At 33.8% G+C, this 21,629-nt stretch overlaps 2 protein-coding genes across 2 annotated transcripts; one reads left to right on the plus strand and one right to left on the minus strand.

The window, feature by feature from the left end:
* Positions 1-1,460: 1,460 nt before the first annotated feature.
* LOC128164321 (uncharacterized) lies at positions 1,461-7,096 on the minus strand. Its single transcript, XM_052828113.1, has 5 exons — positions 6,962-7,096; positions 5,933-6,069; positions 5,372-5,463; positions 4,884-5,129; positions 1,461-1,579 (listed from the first exon to the last, which is right to left on the minus strand). Exons 1-5 carry the CDS (start codon positions 7,016-7,018, stop codon positions 1,566-1,568), a joined length of 546 nt encoding a protein of 181 aa, XP_052684073.1. The 5' UTR covers positions 7,019-7,096; the 3' UTR covers positions 1,461-1,565.
* Positions 7,097-15,416: 8,320 nt separating this feature from the next.
* On the plus strand, positions 15,417-18,999 carry LOC128164213 (uncharacterized). The gene is made up of 5 exons (XM_052827968.1): positions 15,417-15,549; positions 15,950-16,086; positions 16,852-16,943; positions 17,371-17,616; positions 18,772-18,999. The coding sequence occupies exons 1-5, from the start codon at positions 15,493-15,495 to the stop codon at positions 18,783-18,785; spliced, it is 546 nt and encodes a 181-aa protein (XP_052683928.1). The 5' UTR covers positions 15,417-15,492; the 3' UTR covers positions 18,786-18,999.
* Positions 19,000-21,629: the final 2,630 nt, after the last annotated feature.

Consider the following 21,629-nt stretch of genomic DNA (forward strand, 5'->3'; position numbering starts at 1 on the left):
AAAATTTCTGGATTTGGGGGTGGGTGGATTAGGGTGGGGGGGGGGGGGGCTACAGCTGCATAATGTGACCCTAAGCCTTCCACACCTTTATGAAGCTTACACTATATGTTATTTGGAAGAAAAGTATATATTCGATATATATGTGCTTTTATTTATATCGTGAGAACTACTTATATATATTTTTTTTTTTTAGATATAAATTAGTTCATACAGAAAAGGGCGACATATTTTTAACCAATAAAAAATTCCGCCAAAAATAATTTCTGTAAAAACTAAAAAAAACCAAGTACATTATATATTTTAAGAAATGTCTTTTGAATTGTCTACCGAAAGACAAGTTTAGGACCTGCCAAGTCCATTTGGACTTTGAAATTCTTAATTTGGACATTTCATTTTCTTGGCTGCTTTTCTGAGCTTAATAATATAAATATATAAATGTAATATTGTACAAAAAAATGTACATTATGTCTGTATTTCTAATATGAGTTTCACTGAATTAAGCTAAGCCAAAGATCGTTTTAAATTGTGCAATGTCCCGGGATTATTGTCTATATGCTGCATAATTACTTATCAGATTTTCGGAACCTATAGGCCTATATGTCCTGTCACGTTCAGGTTAATTCAAAATTTACAACATGGCAGTGCAATGTCGGAGCAAAGAAGAATTACACCCGTTCGGCTTTAAAGTTCTTATTTCATTAGCTTAATATTGAAAATAATGATAATTAGTGGCGAAAATCCGTCTTAGCTGCTCTTCATTGTGAACTGCAGATAGAGCCTATAAATTAATACGCACCAAATGCTAACGGAAGCGGATGCATAACTGATTACATAAATATGTCATATTCTTTAAAAGACATACAAAGTTTTTCGAGGAGGAAATGTGTCCGCAGCTGTCGTCCACGACAAAATTAATATACTTTATTTAGAAGAACATTTTCAAAGAGTTATCCCTATATTAACTCCAACTTTGTACGTTGATCTGGTAGTCAACTTTTTAACCAACGTGAATGTACACTTTATTCATTTCTTTTGCAACGGTTCTTCAAAACACCATTTAATTGGCACAATAATTTAAACTAACCAAAAAAAAAAAAAAACAAACAAACAAAACAAAAAACTAGATCTCCATTTCAACAGAGCCCGGTCCTTCTGTCTTCCCACAACTGTTTATTCAAAAATAAGATTTGGTGTTATCATAACACCAAATTTTATTTTTAAATAAACATTTGTGGGAAGACACTTCTCTGATAAAACTCACAAACTTACACTGTGGAAAGCTACGTTGAAAACATCGACTACCTCAGTAAATTTTGCCAATTTTATCTTCAGATGATCCAAAAAATAACACGCAAACTTATTTTATTTCAACTCTTTATTTATTGACACACATACATATAAATATACATTTTTGATCTTTATAGTTTAAAGAACCAAATAGAATTGCAAATCAAATAACGGGGCTGCGTAATATTTAAAAAATTTCAGAAGCAGAAGCGGAAAAAATGCGGAATTTTCATGCATTTCTCTGCATCTAGAGTTGTCTTTCTTCTGTAACCCCGATCTCAGACGTCACATTCTGTAGAGAAAAAAAGAGCCTCAAGTCATTAGCAACATGCAAAAGTTTTGAAATAATTAAAATACTGAAAAGAAGAGAACTTTAGGTTACATCTCTCACTCAATATGTTTTGGCAAATACAAACACGCTTTAATGAAATGAGTAACACTGTTCCGAGGATATACAAGAATTTCTCATATTTCTTCGTACTCAGTATATTTCGCAAATTGTCTGTATAAGCCATGGGCTTCTGAGGTTGTTACAGCCGGGGGGAGGGGGGGGGGGGGCAATGGCGATAAGCTCTCATGATCATTGTTTACAAAGTGCTCTCATGGCTTGCGCCTCTAATAGCCTCTGACAACTAAGTCTAACTCCTAGCCTGCTCGTGAAGTTTGTAACAAGCTCGGTGGAACCTCTTATACTGATAGGAGAAGGGACAAAGGCTAGTGATCTGGCGCCTGAAAACCATTGCTATCTAAGAGAAGGAAAACCCTGATTCCATACCTCCAGTGCCTTGTGGCCATAACTACATGTGGCAAATGTTGGTAAAGGAAAACACCGATATAAAAAGCCAAATGGCTGGACTGTGCTTAACAACCAGGGATGGAAAACAGTTTAGGAAAGCAAGTCTAAAAACCAAATCACCTTTCCTGGAGGTCTTTAGAAGTTTCCGTAAGGCCGAAAACCCAACCTAGAAAAACAAATTGTCAGCAACAAACCAAAATCAGTATAACCTGGGCCAGATTGGGCCTTCAATAAGGCTGTGCAACGAAAGCCGAAAGGAAGCTGCAGGGCTGATTTCATTTCTGACACCCAGGAATACCAAAACAATGCACGAAGCCGGAAAAACAGCGAGTGAAATGAAGCGCTACAACATCTGTCTCTTAGGACTAAGTGAGACGAGGGGAGACCTAACACTAGAGAAACGCTGTTTTCCGGCCACACTAAGGAGGGAGCCCCCAGGCTGAAAGCGTAGGACTGATATGCTATCCCTGTCACATAGAGCTCTTTTTGGATGGGAACCTGATAATTCCAGGTTTATAACAACGAAGTTCAGCACAACGAATTGCAAGATCAAACTAAACATCATCCAATGTTACGCAACCACCGATGACGTTGATAATGAAAAGAAAGATGCGTTCTACCAGCTTGATAAAGCCGAGAAGAACGACATGACGATACTTATGGGCGATTTCATTGTTAAGATTGGGGCCGACAACACTGGCCACGATGAAGTCATGGGCACTCGAGGATTAGGCCTCATGAAGGAGAATGGTTAAAGATTTGCTAACCTGTGCCCTCTTAACTAGCTTGTGATAGGAGGAAGCATCTTCTCTCACAAACGAATTTATAAAGCCACATGGAGATCACCAGATCACATAACAGAGAATCGACCAAGCAAGAAATTTTGTAGAGCATGAAAGGATGTGAGAATGGTGAGAGGAGCAGATCATCCATCAGCCCACCATCTACTGATGATAGCAGTTAAAGTCCGCCTCAGGAAGTTTAATAACACAATAAACAAGATGACAAAGTACAATGCCAGTCTCCTCAAGACCAAGAAAGTGAGATGTGGCGTGGCACATGTGAAAAAGTCCTTGGAAGAAGAGAGACTCGGCACAGAGAGTTGATATCTGCAGACACAATTAAGAAAATTGATGTGAAGAAGGAGAAGAGAGCGGCTCTAAACGATAGCCGGCATAAGCAAAAGCTCAGGAGGGTATACAACCACAGACACAGAAGTTAAGAAAAGCATCAGGAAAGATAAACGAGAGGATATCGACAATCTAGCCAAACAAGAGGAAGAAGTAGCAGGACAGGGAAACTCTCCAAAAAGCTCTCAAACAAGTTTCAACAGACAAACAAGTCAGTAAAAGACAAAAATGGGAACCCTTTTGCGACAACTGATGAACATCTGAAGAGATGGGTAGAACACTGACATACAGCCAGCCGACACGGGCCTTCCGATCAACTGTTACATTCCAACAAAGACAGATCATGAAGGCAATCAGCACGCTCAAGAATGGAAAAGCGACAGGACCTGATGAGATAACAGCAGAAGCCATCAAAGCTAATATTGAAACATCTGTTTCCATCCTGTATAAACTCATTAAGAAGATCTGGGAGGAAGAGAGCTTTCCAGAGGAATGGAAACAAGGCATACTTATGAGGCTGACAAAGAAAGGAGACTTAAGTGAGTACAGTAAGTACCAGGGAATTTTGCTCTTGTCAGTGCCAAACAAGATCCTCAACAGGATACTTCTTGAAAGAATTGAGCAAAGCAGTCGACCAAAACTCTATGATCAACAGGCTGGATTCAGAAGCAACAGATCGTGTGCTGACCAGATAGTTAGCCTGCGTAAAATCATGGAGCAATCACTGGAGTGGGAGACCCCAGGACAAGAGGAAAAGGGGAAGTCTAAGAAACACCTAGATGCGGGATGCATAGGCAAAGCTTCAGTCACTAGATATGATCTGGAACAGTGCCGCCAGAGCAGCCTAGAGCCTTGTGCTCGTTGTAGGACTGTTGTTGATGGCCTATGTTCCTCACGGAGCCACAGGCCTAAGTAAGTAAGTACCTGACGTTTATAACTTTTCCTTTAAAAAATAGTAAAAAAATCCATTTAAAGAGGCTGAGAAATCAGCACATTAACAATTAGATCTGCCTTGTTATCATATAGCAAAGATACAACACCTCAGACCTGTAGTTAAATAAAGAATTTTAAAATAAGAATGTTTCCTTTTTCTTCTTTAGAATTGTTTAGACTTTGGCCCCTGGAGAGTACTTGTATTCTTTTGTACCTTTCTATTATAAGCCCCCCGTTTGAGTTTTATTACGATTGGACAATTGTATGACAATTTCTTTAAGCTTTTTCAGGTATTGGGGTTCTGGAGAAAGATTCCAACAAGTATTCAACGTATATCAAAATATCTCTTCTATATAAAACATGATCAATCATTTAAAGAATTTAAAATCTTTTTAAATTATGTATCATGATTTGTTCAAAGTTTGAAAACATGAAGAAGTTACAATCGGACCAATAAACGCAGGATAGAGGGAAAGATGAGGGTAAACGCTGGACAAAATATATTTAACACGAAAAACTCACCAGAGGGTAGAGCTTCAATTGAAAAATAATTTTAAAAAAAATAAGTAGAATTACTGTCCTATTTCTGTAATTCAATCATTCAATAATCTGATGTTTAGATGTGGGGGCAGTTTTTCTAAATATAATATCTAATCATAATAAAAAATTACCAGTTTTCCAAAACTTGAAATCAAAATATTTAAAATATATATGTTATTAATAATGTTAACATGTACCAGCAGGGTCGTATTTGCGTAGTCCTCTAATGTTGTTCTCCTCCACATATTTTTGTATCATCTGTTTCACATTCTCAGCGGGATCCTTTGACAGGGTAAAGATCACGTGATAGCGGTACATGACGGGGTTACACGTGGGCGGGTTTTCAGGATCATCAGAGTACTTGTTGTACCAGTATACATTAATCGCGCTGAACGACTCCTCCTCCGTCAGACGATGTTCAACTATTGCCCTACCCGCGACGCCTAAAACAGCCAAAAGTCAAACTGTCATGTATTTAACCTGGCCCAGAATACTTGTACTTATTTGGCTGGATGGTTGTGGTCAATTTTAGATCATGTTAATCTCCTTGAAAGGAAGAGCTCTGCAAGTGTTAAAATTTTAAACTTTAAAATTTGCATTACTAAACAAAGTTTATAGTAAAAATATCATATCCAATCTTATTCTAGAAAAAAAAATGGTTAAATAAAACTTGAAAAATACTAACAATCTTTTCCAAATGTCACCTCTATCCAGTCGTGGTTGCCCATACTTCCCATACTTTCCACCACAAAGTTTGTCAAATTGTAGCAGCCCTTTCTGCAATCAACGATCAAACATATGGCTGTATATAATATCAACTTTACATAATCTTATTGCGCACAAAATAGCATAATTGATGGCAATGTTTAAATAGAAAAAATAACATAGTTAACGGTTTTGTCCTTGACAATATTGATAACTTTAATTGCAAGTTATTTCGCCTAATTTCTTTTTTTTTGTATTGTTTCTTTTTGTTTGTTTTTTTTTTTGGGGGGGGGGGGAGAGTGGGGCTGTGGGTGGGGTTAATAAATATAGAGTTGAACAGTCAGAAACCACCCTTATATTATTCACAAACTGTCATAGACTTCTGAATTTTCAGACAAACTTCTATGTGATTTGACCATAAGCAAATCTAAATTGTTTGTAAATATTTCGTCGTTAAATTGCATAAAGATAAATATTTCAATAATTCATCTTCATAGTTCATCTGCATAAGTTTGGTTCGATAAGAGTAGCAAATTCTTACTCATTGTGTCTGATTTCATAATTGGTCGTCCTTGCCTCGGAGCCTATCTCATAACGCACGAAGACATAGTGGTCCACAGACTTGGGGTGATTGGTCATATACACATAGACTCCGCCAGGGTGAAGGATGGCATAGGACTGAAATATACCAAGGCTGTTCACTTAACATTTGCTTTGATATGAAAAAAAAACCACTTCAAGTTTTTACTTAAGTTTGATAACAAAATATTTGCTAAGTATCATCAGCAATTGCTTTTATGATAAAGTTTATAACACTCAATATACTTTGCACAAGTATACTTTGCACTATTAAAAGAATTGGAAGTTATTTCTGACATGGATAATGAAAATAAAACCTATTTACAGGTTGAAAAACCCCAGAACTTAAGGTAGTCCATCCACAACTAAGGCGAATTTAACAATTTGCATTGATCTATACTACATCGAATGTGTATTTTAAAGTTATTATGAAGCTGACATAAACCAAACTCGGGAGTATGTTTGAAGTCAATTAAATAAACTTTTTGCACTTAAATTTTCTTTATAGAGTTGTCCGCCCTTTAGGAAAATTAAAAAAAAAAACCTTTTCTGAAACTATGTATGGTAAATAATGATTTATTTTAGCATATTCCATGAAAGAGAAAGCTTCTGCAACTTTTTACCAATAGAAATGTGAGAAATTTACTTGTACTAAAAATATAATTGAAAATACATTTTTCCCATAGACTTCAATGTTAACTTCAACATATGGTATATTTGTTAATACTAGTATTCATTTTTTTTTAATTTCAAAGGTGAATCTTTATTCTTTAATAAACCCCACACAAAAATATTAATGATCAAACTTGCAATTTATTAGATATGAAATATAATAGTTATGGATGGACTACCTAAAACCTTCATATATGTAAAAGGTGAAATATAGTACTTGATGACATGAATGTTGGAATATTAATTTCACTCAGAGAATAAAAATAACAACTATAGAGATTTCAAAAATGTATATAGATATGAGAATTGCAAAACCTACCTGTGTGACCATAAGTACTGCAAACCCCAATAACAACAGATGGTTGACGCTCCCCATTTTAGATGTACCACTTCGACGAATAATAAGATGCGGTTAACATTTGCATATACTGTTGCAACTTCTTGAGGGCCGCCTATAACACAGAAAAATATCGGTTTTCTTGGAAAAATTGATAGTATATGCAGCTGTTATCAAATAGGAAGAAATAAATTGACTCAGTGAAGTAAAACCCGATCTTAATGGCCGTTGCAAACAAATGGCTGCAACAAATGGTTTTGTGCAAGTTCATGGTTTTAGCTCACCAGAGTTGAAAGCTCAAGGGAGCTTTTCTGATCACTTTTTGTCAAGCGTCCGTCTGTCTGTCTATAAACTTTTATACAATTTATACTTCTTCTTCTTCAAAACAACTGGTCCAATTTCAACCAAAAATGGCGAAAGCATCATAAAATGAAGGGAATTTCAAGGAGAGATAATTAAGAATTATGGAAATTTGTTGGATTTTTTTTAACAAAAAATTTTCTTCTAAAAAAAAACATTTGGCCAGAAAAGCTTGGGTTTGACTTAGGCCATAATGAGGGGGGAGGGTGGTGGTGAATTTTTACATAGAAACATGTAAAGGTGTCCCAAACCACATTAAAAGATGTTCAATATTTCTGAATGAAGAGTATGGATACCCCCCCCCCTTTTCCCATCTCAAACAGAAGTTCTTATCATATAAGAGTCTAAAATAAAACATTACGGTGTTGAATAATTTTTGTCGACTTATAAATGGTTATGGTACCCATACTTTTTTCTATTGACAACAGTCTGATCATCCATAAGATTATAGCAACATTAGAAGAGAGAGAGAGAGAGAGAGAGAGAGAGAGAGAGAGAGATGTGTCCAAACATTAATTAACATTGATCTTGTTGATTTTTAGTATACCTGTCTGAATCATGCATAATTTATGTTCGGAGAAAAATATCAAACCTATGTTCTCATAGCAGCTGGTAAATTTTAAATTGATAACCTGTTACATTAAAAGTTTAAAATCAAAATGTGTTTTCCCCTATTTATATATGCTATTATATCTTTATTTTGATAAAAATTAAAACAGAAAACAAAGGCAGCTTTTCTTTTTCTTCTCGATTTAGTCCTTGAGACCTTACGTACACCTATTACGGTGTCTTACACCATCGCTGTAAACTCATGGCCGCACGATCATTGCGATGACAATACCGCGACGGTGTATCGATGGGATAAAAGGATATCGTAAGGATAAAAACACCATCACGGGGTCATGGGAAAATACTGGATCCGCACTGGCCGTAGTGTACTTTCTCTAGCTATCCTGAATCTAGGTTTAAAGGACCTCACTAACATTTGCATTTTGTATTTTTACCTAAAACAAATAACATATGTTATTATTTTATCGTATTAAATTAACTTTGAAATCTAAAGGAATATTCAGACAGGAAGCATCGGATGGGCGGTGTGTGGGGGAGTCGGGGGTTTGGGCGAATTATGCAACATGATAAATGTCGCTCTTGTATAATTCAGGCATGAAGCATCTTTTTTTAAATAAATAGCATATGATATTAATTTATCGTATTAAATTACACTTGAAATCTGAAGGAATTAAATACTAGTATATTCAGAAACGAAGCATCATAGGGGGTAAGGTGAGGAGGGGACAAATATACAACATAATCAATGCTGCTCATGTATAATTCAGGCACATAATATCGTTTTTGAAAGTGGGGGGGGGGTGGGGGTGGGCTCACCCAAAAAATCTTAACGAGCAAAACGAAAAAATCCTTCCCCCTAAAAAAACACAATTTGTTAAATCATGATAATCCTAATCCGGGGGAGGGGGGATAGTATACCTATGGTTTCAATTTAACTGTTAATCTTTTTTGTATTACTTCTAGTTTTTTCATCCTCTAAAAAGTGGTAGGGACAACTCAATGAAAATTCAATTTCTATTTGTAAATTTAAGAAAAATGTTTGCTGTTAGATAATGTGGGACACCCAGCCCACTTTTCCTTTGAAGCATTACATTTTACGTGTATCAATAATAACACGAAGTTAGGGCGATAAACAAAATGAGAGAGTAAGTATTGATTAACGGTAGAGGCCCTTGAAGTGTTCAGTTTAAATTTTACCTTTTCTTACGCTCTCTGTATATGTCTTCCTGGAATGTTTTTTAATTTAAATTTTTGAATTTGTATAAGAAAAATTATAATGTTGGTGATTGGTACATGTATTATTTTTGGATAAATATTCGTTTTAAAAAAAGACCTATAGTTTTTTAAAGAAATTTGCGCAATGTTAAAAAAGCTTATATTAGGTTTGCAACACATGGTAGAATAGATAACGGTATTGGTAAGTAGACATATCTCAGTGGTGTGGCTAAATCTTCTGATACACCGTCCAGCGATGGTACGTCCGATTTTCAAACTCAATTTTACACGTTATAAAGCAGATTAAATTGTGTGGCTCACGCATTTATTTTTCTTACAAAATATATAAGAAAACCCCGAAAGTTTGACTACAAGTTTCCTACTTTATAAACTATAAGTTCACCGTGATGCCTACAAAACTTTTTCTGTCGTAAACCTTAACTCTAATGTATAGGTAGATCAATTCTCTGTATTTTTTTTATAATGTTGTCAAATTTTTAGTGTTTCAGAAATTTGACTTCTGCCTCTCTACCTCTCTGTGTTTGTCATCATTAAAGAGGTTAAAAAAGAGCACTGATTATCAAAAAATGGAGACATGAGCAAGTTTATCATACTAACGACTGTTGATCAGCTGTTAAAATGAAAAAAAGTATTACTCGTATATTACATAGTTTTGTAAATAAATTGAAGTTTTCAGACTTTTCACACATGATACAGGGATAAGAACCCAACATTACCAAAAAAAAAAAAAAAAAGGATGGTTTAAAGTTATACTCATAGAATACTGAACATGAATTACAAACACTTCACCCATCTGTGTTTTTACTTTTCACTTTTCACATTAAGAAAGGAAAACTTTAGGAAAAAAGGATCTAATCAAATGTCTATTATACACCTAGTCCTAAAAGGTTCATTGCTATATGATCGATGATATATTAATTTACTATGCAACCGTTCAATGTATTGTTGTAGCAGAGTAATACACAAGATAGATTAATGAAATAAAAGGAAAACAGACGACTTAACTATTATCATACAGGTGATCGCATTTTTTAGAAAATCAAATTTCCTTTGTAAGAGCGATATCTGGAGCTCCTGGTTTTTTTTATGTTAGCATGATCAACACCCCATTTTCCAGTTTCTATCTACTTTTACACTGATGTCAATTCCCCCCCCCCAATACATTTGTTTGCTGTTCTGAATGTAAATTGTTAGCAAAATCATACTATCCTACTGGTTAAAAAGTATATTTATAAAAATGATTTTCTTTTATTTCTTTTATTTAGAATTAAAAAAAAAAACTAACATTCATTATCAATACAAAAACGGGCAATTCTACGAATTCAGAGACATATATTATATAACTTTAACAGCGTAGCAAAAGTCGTTAGTAAGATGAACCTGCTGAAGTATCTATGTTTTTAATAAGTGCTCTCTCTTATACCCTTAATGATGAAAATAATCATTTTGCTGAATACAGTGAAATGTCGAGGAAATGATAAAGAAATTAAAATGTAAAAACTTGATCAATCTACTGGAATGAAGGTTTATGACAGAAAAAGTCATTAAACAAAATGATGATCTTATATTTGCTATTGTCCTTACACTCACATCAAAAATAATGTTTGTTACTCATATGACAAAAAGTAAAAGGTTTTCTTATTTATGTCATTTTCTCTTTTTTTCTTTTAGAGATGTGAATACTTGAAACACACAATTTCATTTGCTTCATAATGTTGAATGTGTAAAATATTGTTTGAAAATCAAGGTATACCATCGTTGGACGATGTATACGATACTTTAACCACCCGAAGGCATATTTGTGCATTCAATACCCTTACCGAGGCATATGCAAACCGACCATGTTTAAACATTACACAAATTACTTTTGAATAGAATACGTTGTTTTTTAAACCAACATTTTAACCAAAAGACACATATACCAATATCAAACATCATCCCTTTGCCTTGAAGAAATTTGAAAAACAATATCCTGGAATGCATATATAGAAAGCGACGAGAAAGGTACAAATTAAACTGAACATTTCAATTTAAAAGCTTATTATCATAGTGTGGAGTCTTTTGTGTTTTTATGACACTGGATATCTAATAAATCAATGTCCAAAATATCATTTTGTTCATCCCATCGACTTACTGGTAAATTATTATATACCATAGAGTATTTATCTTTAGATACAGAGAGGATATGTCCCAGTTTGATGTCTGATGCAAGAAAAGAAATTTATTGAAATCATTTCAAATCATCAATTCTTTTTATGAAAAATCTATTTATATTTCTCAAATTGAAAGTTTTCGTCTATATAGAATTAATTTGCTATGTGTTGATAGTACAAACATCTTTTGCTTAATGAAATGTAATGAATTGAAAAATGCAGGTCATATTGATTTTAGCATTGTTTTTGGTTCGCTGTAGTACCTTTCAAATTTACCATTGAACGTATGAAATTCATTCTTGATACATGTATCTTCAGTAAATACAGTATATACTTGTGAAAATTATCAACTTTTAAAACGATTTATTAATTGTTTAGTTAATAAGCCCCCTTGTTAGGATTCCTAAAAGAAGGAAGAATGTAAGTTTAACATGAAAACTTACTAATCTGATTTCAACATATGTAAGTTGCATTTACATATTTGCTATCAAATGCACTTCTAAAAAGAAAACAAAATAAAAATAGTTTCTTAGCTTTGACTAAAATTAATCTGTTTCATTTACATAAACAGTAAGACAAATGATATATTTTAGAGGGTTTTTAAAATAACTCCGCAATATACATGCAACAGTTTGTGGCTCTTAATTTATTATATGATAAAACATCAAACAAAAGCTTCTTCAAATCAATAGGTAACATGTTGCCATCAAGTCTTTTTTATCAGTAAAAATGTTTGAGACTTTTGTTTGAAATATAAATGATGTCGATTAATTTGTAAAATGTAAATGTAAAGATGTAAGGGTTTTACTCTTTGATAAAAAATAGAAATAATCTTTTCTTTTAAAAATAATAATGTTTTAAAATGCTTGGCTTATAAAATGTAAGTAAAAGACAAAAGGCATGCAGTTTTTGTGTTAGCAATAATTTTGTCAATAATAAAATCAAAGTACTGAAGTACTGAAAGCCGGGCTCTATTGGTGTTTTTATGTATATTGTGTACTAAAGACTAAAAATATCTCTCTCTCTCTCTCTCTCTCTCTCTCTCTCTCTCTCTCTATCTCTCTCTCTCTCTCTCTCTCTCTCTCATGCTTTTAATGTCGACAAAGCGTCAGAGAGCGACCAAATTTTGTAAGCAGCTATTAACAAAAATATGTCTGTCTAGTAGAAAAAAATTCAACAGTTGCTGCCTTGAATTTTGCAAGAGGCGTTATATATTCAATCCCCATTTCTTCAATGCGCAGCAAAGTAGTTCATGGAAATTCATGCGCTTTGTATGTGTCTAAAATGCAGCCTTGTTTTTAAAACACGTTATTAATAATAGAACTAAAAAAGATAGACAATTCTCTCGAAATTAAAAAAAAGAAGAAACAAAATACCAACGCTTTTGACAAAACGTGGCTCTTAGTGTAACTATTTTGTAAAGCGGAAGCATTTACTTTGACGCTGTTTGGTTTTTTGTTTACTTTTGAAGTTGTGCAATTTACAGTTCAACTGGCAATTGCCTGCCTACAGCCAGGACTCTGGTTTCAGCAGAGCCCGACTAAAAATTCTAAAGCTTGTGGGACAAATGGGGCAAGCGCTGGTTTTGGCGCGACAATTAAGAAGTGCATCCGATGTTTGTAAACAAAAAAGGGACAAGACAGTATTTGCACATAATTATATACATGGAATACATATAGGTACAATCACATATGTCGGCAGCTACTCTCGAAGTACAATGTTCACCGAGCGGAGGCGAGGTGAATATTGCACTTCGAGGGTAGTTAAATCATCGTATTGAAAAAACCCCAGCAATAATTATTTTATAATAGGATTCAGCGACGAATTGATACAGATATATATCAAATTGGGTGTTATCAAGCAAAATTTTAATTTGAAGCCATTGCCGAACAAATTGAGAAACGCGATGTTTCATTGGAAGATCTATTTTCAGTCCAATGTAGAGAAAATCAAATGTTATATTGACCTCCTAAGTCACGTGCAGGTGATTATAACGTTCTGTTTTTTCGAGATAGTTGGATTTGAGCAAATCAGAAAGCTAGGCATTATTCAATCATAGAATAAAATATTTTATTTCGCGCAGAATATAAAGCAAACAAGGACAATGTGGTAGCTGACTCAATTTCTCATAAGCAGTGGGTCAAGTTCCGGGAAGCAGCTCCTCACGCTAGGAGACAGTCTTGCCAAGTACATCAATCAGTCATTATTTCCAGTCTGAATTGCTTTAAACTTTCAGAAGCATTTGTGTCTAAAAACACACACAATTCCAATCGTGGAGAATTGGCCGTTAGTAGCAAATTATGCAGTTTGCTTAAGTGTATGGCATCCTCCATTGCAACTGTGCAATTAGTTCTACATTCATTATCATCTGGACTTGCATTTACTACAGTAAGGTCATATTTATGTGCAATCTCATTTTTAAGTAAATTGCAAAACACACTAGACCCAAGAATTTCTTGTTTCAAACTTACAGCAAGGAATGAAACAAAGACAAGGCATTCGCTATCTTACCAATAACAAAATTAGTTTTACAAAACATCAAGGTTTTACCAATCATGTGTACCAATGCTTTCTCTGCAGCATTTTCTTTGGCATTTCGTGTTCTATTAGTGTAAACTAAGTAGAACATGTAAGTTTCTTCAACAGACCACACTTCATCTGAGATTGGGCATTTGACCATGACAAGCAATCCCTGTTGCTGTCTATCCGATATTCCAAAACAGACCAGTTGGGTAAGGTTACTGTATAACAAATTGAAATGGTAGTGTAGCATATCCATATCGGCTTGTTTCTTATTAAAATAGTTTCTGCCGGGGTAAGAAGGGGGGTCAGGACCATTGCTTTGTCATTTTTTTTGTCCCCACATACAATGTATCAATTTACAAGAGTTTTCTCGAAGGCAGTTAAACACCTTCAATTGCCTTCCAGCTCAGGATATTAGTCTCATTCTGTTCGGATAGAGGCATGCACTGACCTTGCCGTAATAGGGCTTTCTACCGATGAAATCCAGAAATCAGGGCGCTGATTCTTCATCATATATATATCTTACATTCGCATAACAAATATTTAATTAATTTCATTTTTGAATGGCAGACATTATGGTTTATGGGTTCTTTACTTATTAAACATGTGTTTTTTGGATGCTGTCATAAGAATTTGCGCTAATATTTTGTGCGTTTAGCTGCAATATTGTATATACATGATTTTGGGGCTCTTTGCTTGGGGGACCCTTGCCCATGTTGATATTTGATTTGACTTGATATTTGATTTTTACTTGTACTTCATATTAACAGCTGTGCCCACAACATTGCCACAGTATTAAAATAAATTATCATATCAAACTTTTGTATTTGTTACACTTTTCTGAGATAATATTGATCACCTTAAATTTATTGATGTCATCTTGTACGTCTCCCTTGGTAAAATTCAAATATTATAGATACCTTAAAATCTATTAAATACTTTGTTTTTCTCGCCTGCTAAAATTCAAATAGCATGGATACCTTGAAAATAATCAAAATTCTTTTTCTTTGTCGTCAAAGCTAAAATACAAGTATAATAGATACCTTAAAAGTTATTGGTTTTCTTTTGTATGTGCCTCTGCTTTAATACATATATTGTAGATATTTTGAAATTAATTTATTTCTTTTTTATGTCCCCTTCATCTTAAACCAAAAAGATAATCTTAACATTATTGCCCTTACGTATGTTTCCCTTGCTAAAATAGTAATATAATAGATTCATTGAAACTAACTGGAATTCTTTTACATCCCCCCCCCCCCCGGATACATTTTAGATATTATAGATCCTTGAGAATAATTGGTTTGTTGTCAGTCTGATATAATTTTTTGATGTAAACATTCATACTCATAATTTCAGAAATTTTTACATTTTTTAAATGGTTTCAAATTGTGTTCAATAAACAATGTCATAAACCTAGACAATATCATTTGTTGCAGCCACGTGTTGCAACAGCCATTAAGAGCGGTTTTTACTTCACTGAATCCATTTTTTTCTAATCATTGACTCTACCCTAAGAGTTTTAGATACTATCGATTTCTTAAAGAATAGATTGAAGGTTTTCTTTTTCTCAATCGATTGGTATTTATTTGTATTATGGGAGGTCCTAAGCATTGCAACAGTATATAAAAATGTAAAGAAAATCTTACAATTCAGCAAAGTAGTACACCTGAAATGGCGAGCACCAAACATCTGTTGTTACTCGGCCTGGCAATTCTTATGGTCACACAGGTACGTTTTGTTATTCATATATCAACATGTATAAACATTTTTAAAATATATATAGATATTATGATTTCATTCTTTGAGTGAAACTTGTACTTAATCATTTATTCCAACAAGTACTCTTTAGCAACTTTTACAAATAGAAAGGTTTTTGGTTAGCTTTATTTTACTTTCTATAAATAAATTTCATTTTAATTATCCTTTTCAAACATATCCCCAAATTCTTTTTAGTATGTTTAGTGCATTAACTGAGTCTTATTTAAAAAGCAAGTGTTGATAATACTTGGCAAGGATTTAAAATCAAACTTAAGTAAAAACTTAAGTTTTAAGTAAAAATCCAAGTTTTAGTTAGTTTTAGAAATCCAGATCTAGTGTTGATAACTGAACACCCTTGGTTTTTTTTCAGTCCTATGCCACCTTCCATCCTGACGGAGCCTATGTGTATCAGACCAATCACCCCGAGGCTGTGGACCACTATGTCTACGCACATACTAAGCTTGGCAGCAAGGCAAAATCTACCAATTATGAAGTCAGATATAATGGGTAAGATTTTGTTACTGTTATAATCTACAAAATATATTTCAGGTATATTTAAAATGTGTGTATGTGAAGTTATCTATTGTGTGAAGCTGCTTATGATTAAGAAGTGCGGATGTGAAAAATAATGCAGAAGAATTACGAGATATCAAATATTGCAATATTTATCTCTATCCAATTAACTGACGAATTTTTTTCAAACAAAATGATTTATATTTGCTTATGGATTTATTAAAATCAATGTTTGATTATTTAGACACGATATTGTTCACTGCAGTTTCGATTCAAAATTAAAAAAAAAAATCATCAAAAGACCAAAGACTATAAATCTTACGCATTTGAATAGAAAATAAAATAAGTTATAAAATTTGTTAGTTTACCATTATCTGTAATTCATTCTTATCTTTGTTTTCATGGCTATTTAATCCAAACAGCATCGTTAATATACATCAAAAGAAATAAGAATAAAAAGTATGTTTCCTGTCGATTTTTTGTTTTTAAAATTGAGAAAGATTTACAGTTTGTAAATAATAGAATGTTAGTTACTAATCGTTTACCTCTATATTTCTTTACCGTCGCCCCCCCCCCCTTCCTGAAAAAAACCCCCGATGCGAATTAAAATGTAAAATAGGTATCGAGTACAAAATCTTTATAAAATACATCTTTTTTTTTATATCATTCCCATCAATGATACAATTTTATAAACAATAAGATTTATTTAAGGTTGATATTAAATTCATGTACATGCATATGTTTGATCGTTGATTTCAGAAAAGTCTGTTACAACTTAACAAACTTTGTGGTGGAAAGTATGGGAAGTATGGGCAACCATGACTGGCTAGAAGTGACATTTGGGAAAGATTGTTCGTATTTTTCACCCTCTCTATAAATGTTTTACTCCAGAAATATTCCAAGCTGAGATGTTAAAAAAAATGAAATTGAGAGAATACCTCTTTTAAACATTCTTTTTATTTTATAAGACTTTTAGAAAAAAATTATCAACTCAAGTACTCAAGTGTCTTCGATTAAATACCCATAAAACGTCCGAACTCCAAAAATATGGAGGCTGGATGGTAAACAAATAATACATCAGATATATCTTAATACATTACATATGATAATTTTTGATTTTAACTATGTTCAGTAAAGAAAAAAAATATCTTAGGGTTTTGAAAACAGCCCTATTCATCTTAAGGAGATTAATATGGTCAAAAAATTGGGACGACCATTTAGTCATCGTAATACAAGTAGAGGTTCAATACATGATGATTTTTCTGTTGGTTGTTTTAGGCGTCTCGGGTAGGGTTATCACTGAACATCGTATGACGGAAGAGGAGCCGTTCAGCGTGTGCAATGTATACTGGTACAACAAGTACTCAGATGATCCTGAAAACCCGCCCACGTGTACCCCCGCCACATACCGCTATCACGTGATATTTACCCTGTCAAAGGATCCCGATGAGAATGTCAAGGAGATGATCGAAAAATATGTTGAGGACAACAACATTATGGATCTACACAGACAGGATCCTTCTGGTATATGTTTACATTCATGCTTGTATATACTTTTCAAATATTTTGATTTTTTACAAAAAATATTTGATATTTTATATCTTGAAAAAAAAACCCCGGTTATTTTCATTATATTAGGAAAGTTTGTTAATATCTAAACATCTAGTTCTTGAATGATTTAATCAAAGAAATGAAACAGAAAACCTTTTTATGTTTCCAAACTTTCACAAATCATACTTAATTAAAGAAGTATTAATATTCCTCAACTGATTTTTTTAATACAGAATTTTTTTAATATACGTGAAAACTGGATGGTTTTTTTTCTTCATAACCACAAAACTTGGTGGAGGAGGGGGGTGTACAAAGAAATAAAACATTTTAATTGCCCAATTTTAAAATTTTACTACAGGTCTATAGATTTGGTAATTATACTTTATAGCAACAAGCACTTAAAAAATGTGAAAATTTTCTTATTTTACCTCTGGACCAATATTGAATGCAAATAGAAAATGAAGTAATCAAATTTTCTCAATGTTTCTTCTAAAGCTGAGGTACCTGTGCTTTAAACTTTTCTCTTTATAAGTAAAGAATAGCGTAACAAAAGGGCTGAATGATCGCTGCCATTTATAAGCGATATTTGCATCCTTCAGATGGCGAGTTCTCTACAAAGATAAAGGAAAATGTTGAAATTTTAAAAACAAAAATGTATGGATGTTTTTTTCTCACTGAACAATTGCTTATGGCCAAAAATATCAAATTTTAAGGTTTAAGGCCGATCTGATGGTTCATTTGTCGACCAGTAAGCCTCCTTAGACACTGTGGTTTCATCAATATTCGTTAAATACAAATTTTCGTGGATTTCGTTGTTTAGTTGATCCACGAAATTACATTCATTGAAGTGCAATTTTTATGAACATTTTGTATTGATAGGGTCATTGGCCACGAATTTACGTATCCTTGAAACTGTGATTTTCACTTTATCCACGAAAATTGATGCCCTTGAATATTAATGAAACCATAGTAGATGTTCTCTTCGTTTCCTATTTTTTGTCTTATTCCTAAAAAACATACATCTATGTCCCACCGTAAATGTCGAATACTGATCTGAAGCAATATATACTGGTACCTACATTTCAAAACATCCGTTGCTAATGAACCTGAGGTTCTTTTTTTCTACAGAATGTGACGTCTAGTTCGAAATGAGAATGGGATTACAGAAGAAAGTCAACTCTGGATGCAGAGAAAAATGAAAACTGCACTTTTGTCCGCTTCTATTCTTTGAAATTGTATAAAATAACGCATCATCTTTATTTGATAAGCAATTATATTTGTTTCATTTATTTATAAAGATCAAAAATTTATATCTATATATGTGTCAATAAATACAGAGTTGAAATAAAAAATAAAGTTGGCATGTTATTTTTTGTAGTTGAAATTAGCAATTACTGAGCGTGACGTTGTTTTCAACTGAGTTACTTTTCATTATTCTTTTTTTTAACATTCTTCTATTAAGTTTGATCAAAAAAGGACTGCGGTAAGTTAAAAAGAAAGATCTTGTTTGTTTTTGTTCAATTAAATCAAGGTGCCAATAGATGTTTTAAAGAACCGTTGCAACAAAAATACGAGGAGTTTCATGTTAGTTCAAAAGTTGACTACCAGACCAATGGCAAACTTCAACATGATTAAATGTTCTTTAAATTAAGTACTGAGTATATAATAATTTCGTTGTGGACGACAGCTGAGGACACATTGATCTCTTCGAAAACGTTGAGAAATTGTAACATTGTCCGGCGTTTTTATTGAATATCTTAAAAATATGTTATTTTCATAATATGTTTTACGGTACTACCGTTCTGGCGAGCGCAGCAAGAATTATACATACCTTGCATCATTGTCAACTTATAGTTTTATTTCGGTATCAACAAACGTCAAAGAATTTTTGCTCTACAATAAGTATGCCAAAGGTACTAATTTTAATGGTTATGATACATACAGCGCAACCCCCTACCCAGAGAGAGAGAGAGAGAGAGAGAGAGAGAGAGAGAGAGAGAGAGAGAGAGAGAGAGAGAGAGAGAGAGAGAGAGAGCCCTGTACCTGTTTGTAGGTGTGTAATTTCCCACTTTTAAATTTAATTGTCTGACTATATGCAATATCTACTTAATTTTTTACCTGTTTATTTTTTCATTTTATTCCTTTTTATTTAGTTCTAAATGTCCTATTGTTTATTCCCTCCTTACTCATCAGAGGCGGATACAGGATTTGTAGTTAGGGGGGGGGCGTGGATAAAATTATTGAGGCAGGGGGTCTGGGGGCCGCCTTGAGGCCCCCCGTGGGTCCAGGGCAAAGCCCTGGTGGGGGCCCATGGGGCGAAGCCCCCGGAAGGTCCTGGGTTTTCGTGTATTGTAAAGGTAAAACCAGGCTCAAAATAGTTGTATTTTTTTGTATTTATGTACACTTTTAAAAGATGAAATAAGCAATAAAAATAAACAAACAAGATAAAGTTTTCATTTCTTTTAATCACCAGACTTCTGCCATCTACTATTTCCCCTTGGTGCTTACTTCCTTTACAAAAAAGCCTATAACATATATATATATAACAATTTGACACATATTGTTACTTATACCTAATACATATATTGGATTAAAAACAAAATATTTTAGGCATTTATGAACTCTCAGAATTAACCAGGTTACCAAAGTTACAACATTCTAATGACGTTACGGTATCCGACCCCCTATTAGCTGTTAGAAATATCTGATGCATCAAATCTTCAGTATTCTTATATTAAAATAGTCTATTTACCTAGAAAAAAAATTCAAAAATTATACAGTAATTAATTAATGATTGCACATAGGCCATCTGGTTTTAAATGCAATTATATATTTACCTTCGACCAGCTTTTAAATATTCAGAAATTTTAGCTTGCATCGCAATAGGGAAATGGCAGCGCAGTCTACACTTGAAACAAAACTGCTAGGATTTCCAGTCGATTCTTGGTAGAAGCCCCAAGTTCAGGGCCCTGGGGAATTTGATGCAGCCACCATAATGAAATGACCAACACTGCTTGTTTAAATTTTAAACACAGTTTATAATTGGTTTGTTATCAGAACCTGTCAATATGCATTAGGATCAGATGTTTATAGATGTTTATAGAGCAGCAGAATTACATTCAGCATAGCACAGCTGGTGTATCAATGAGGTGTAACATTGAGTCAGGCATAATTATAAATAAAGTGAAACACAAAATGCTAACTTTAAGTAGTAAAATTTATCAAATCATCTACAGTCATGCATACTTTGAAAATTTTAGGGGGGGGGGGTGCGCCCTCCACGCCCCCCCTTAAATCCGCCAGTGCTCATATACTTACCTGCCTACTGTACATGCATGCACAATTAGCTTAAAATGGGTCAATATGACAGTAAAGTATGGCTTTTGCTAGTTTATATATATAAAATCTCTATATAAAAAAAAAGATTAAAAACAAATCATATGTCAATAAGCAGATAAGGCAGGTATCGCAGTCTATACGGAAATAGCCAGTACACTCATTACAGATGTTTGATCCACCTCTAAATTTTTCGCGGGATATATATCGCGAGTGCACTGTGACGTCATCCATGACTTTGTTCGTCTTTGTTTACGTTTCTCGACTCAATACGAAGGTATGGAAGCATGCAACAAATCTTTTGAGTCTCGCCAAAGCATATGCGGTACTCAAAATGTGTCTTCAAACTTAAAGTCACCGTAAATAACGAGTTAAAAGTCGGCCATTTTTGGCATAGCACCACGGGTGAAAACATTAGAGAGCATTATGGGACGTAGACAAAAAATTTTGTTTGATGAACTGTAGGTTTAGCTCGTTCTTTTTCCCGCGCACACTGGTTCTTAGAGCTCGCTTCGCTCGCCGGCGCTGCGCGCCGGCGAGCTGCGCTCGCTATAATTAGTTATAAATCCGCTTTCATTTGGTGTGCTATGATTCAAAGGATTTTTTCACATTTCTCAAAATACATGTTTTGGCTTAAATTTAAAATATTA

The sequence above is a fragment of the Crassostrea angulata genome, chromosome 9, assembly GCF_025612915.1.
Source record: "Crassostrea angulata isolate pt1a10 chromosome 9, ASM2561291v2, whole genome shotgun sequence".
In the NCBI taxonomy this organism is placed as follows: Eukaryota; Metazoa; Mollusca; class Bivalvia; order Ostreida; family Ostreidae; genus Magallana; species Magallana angulata.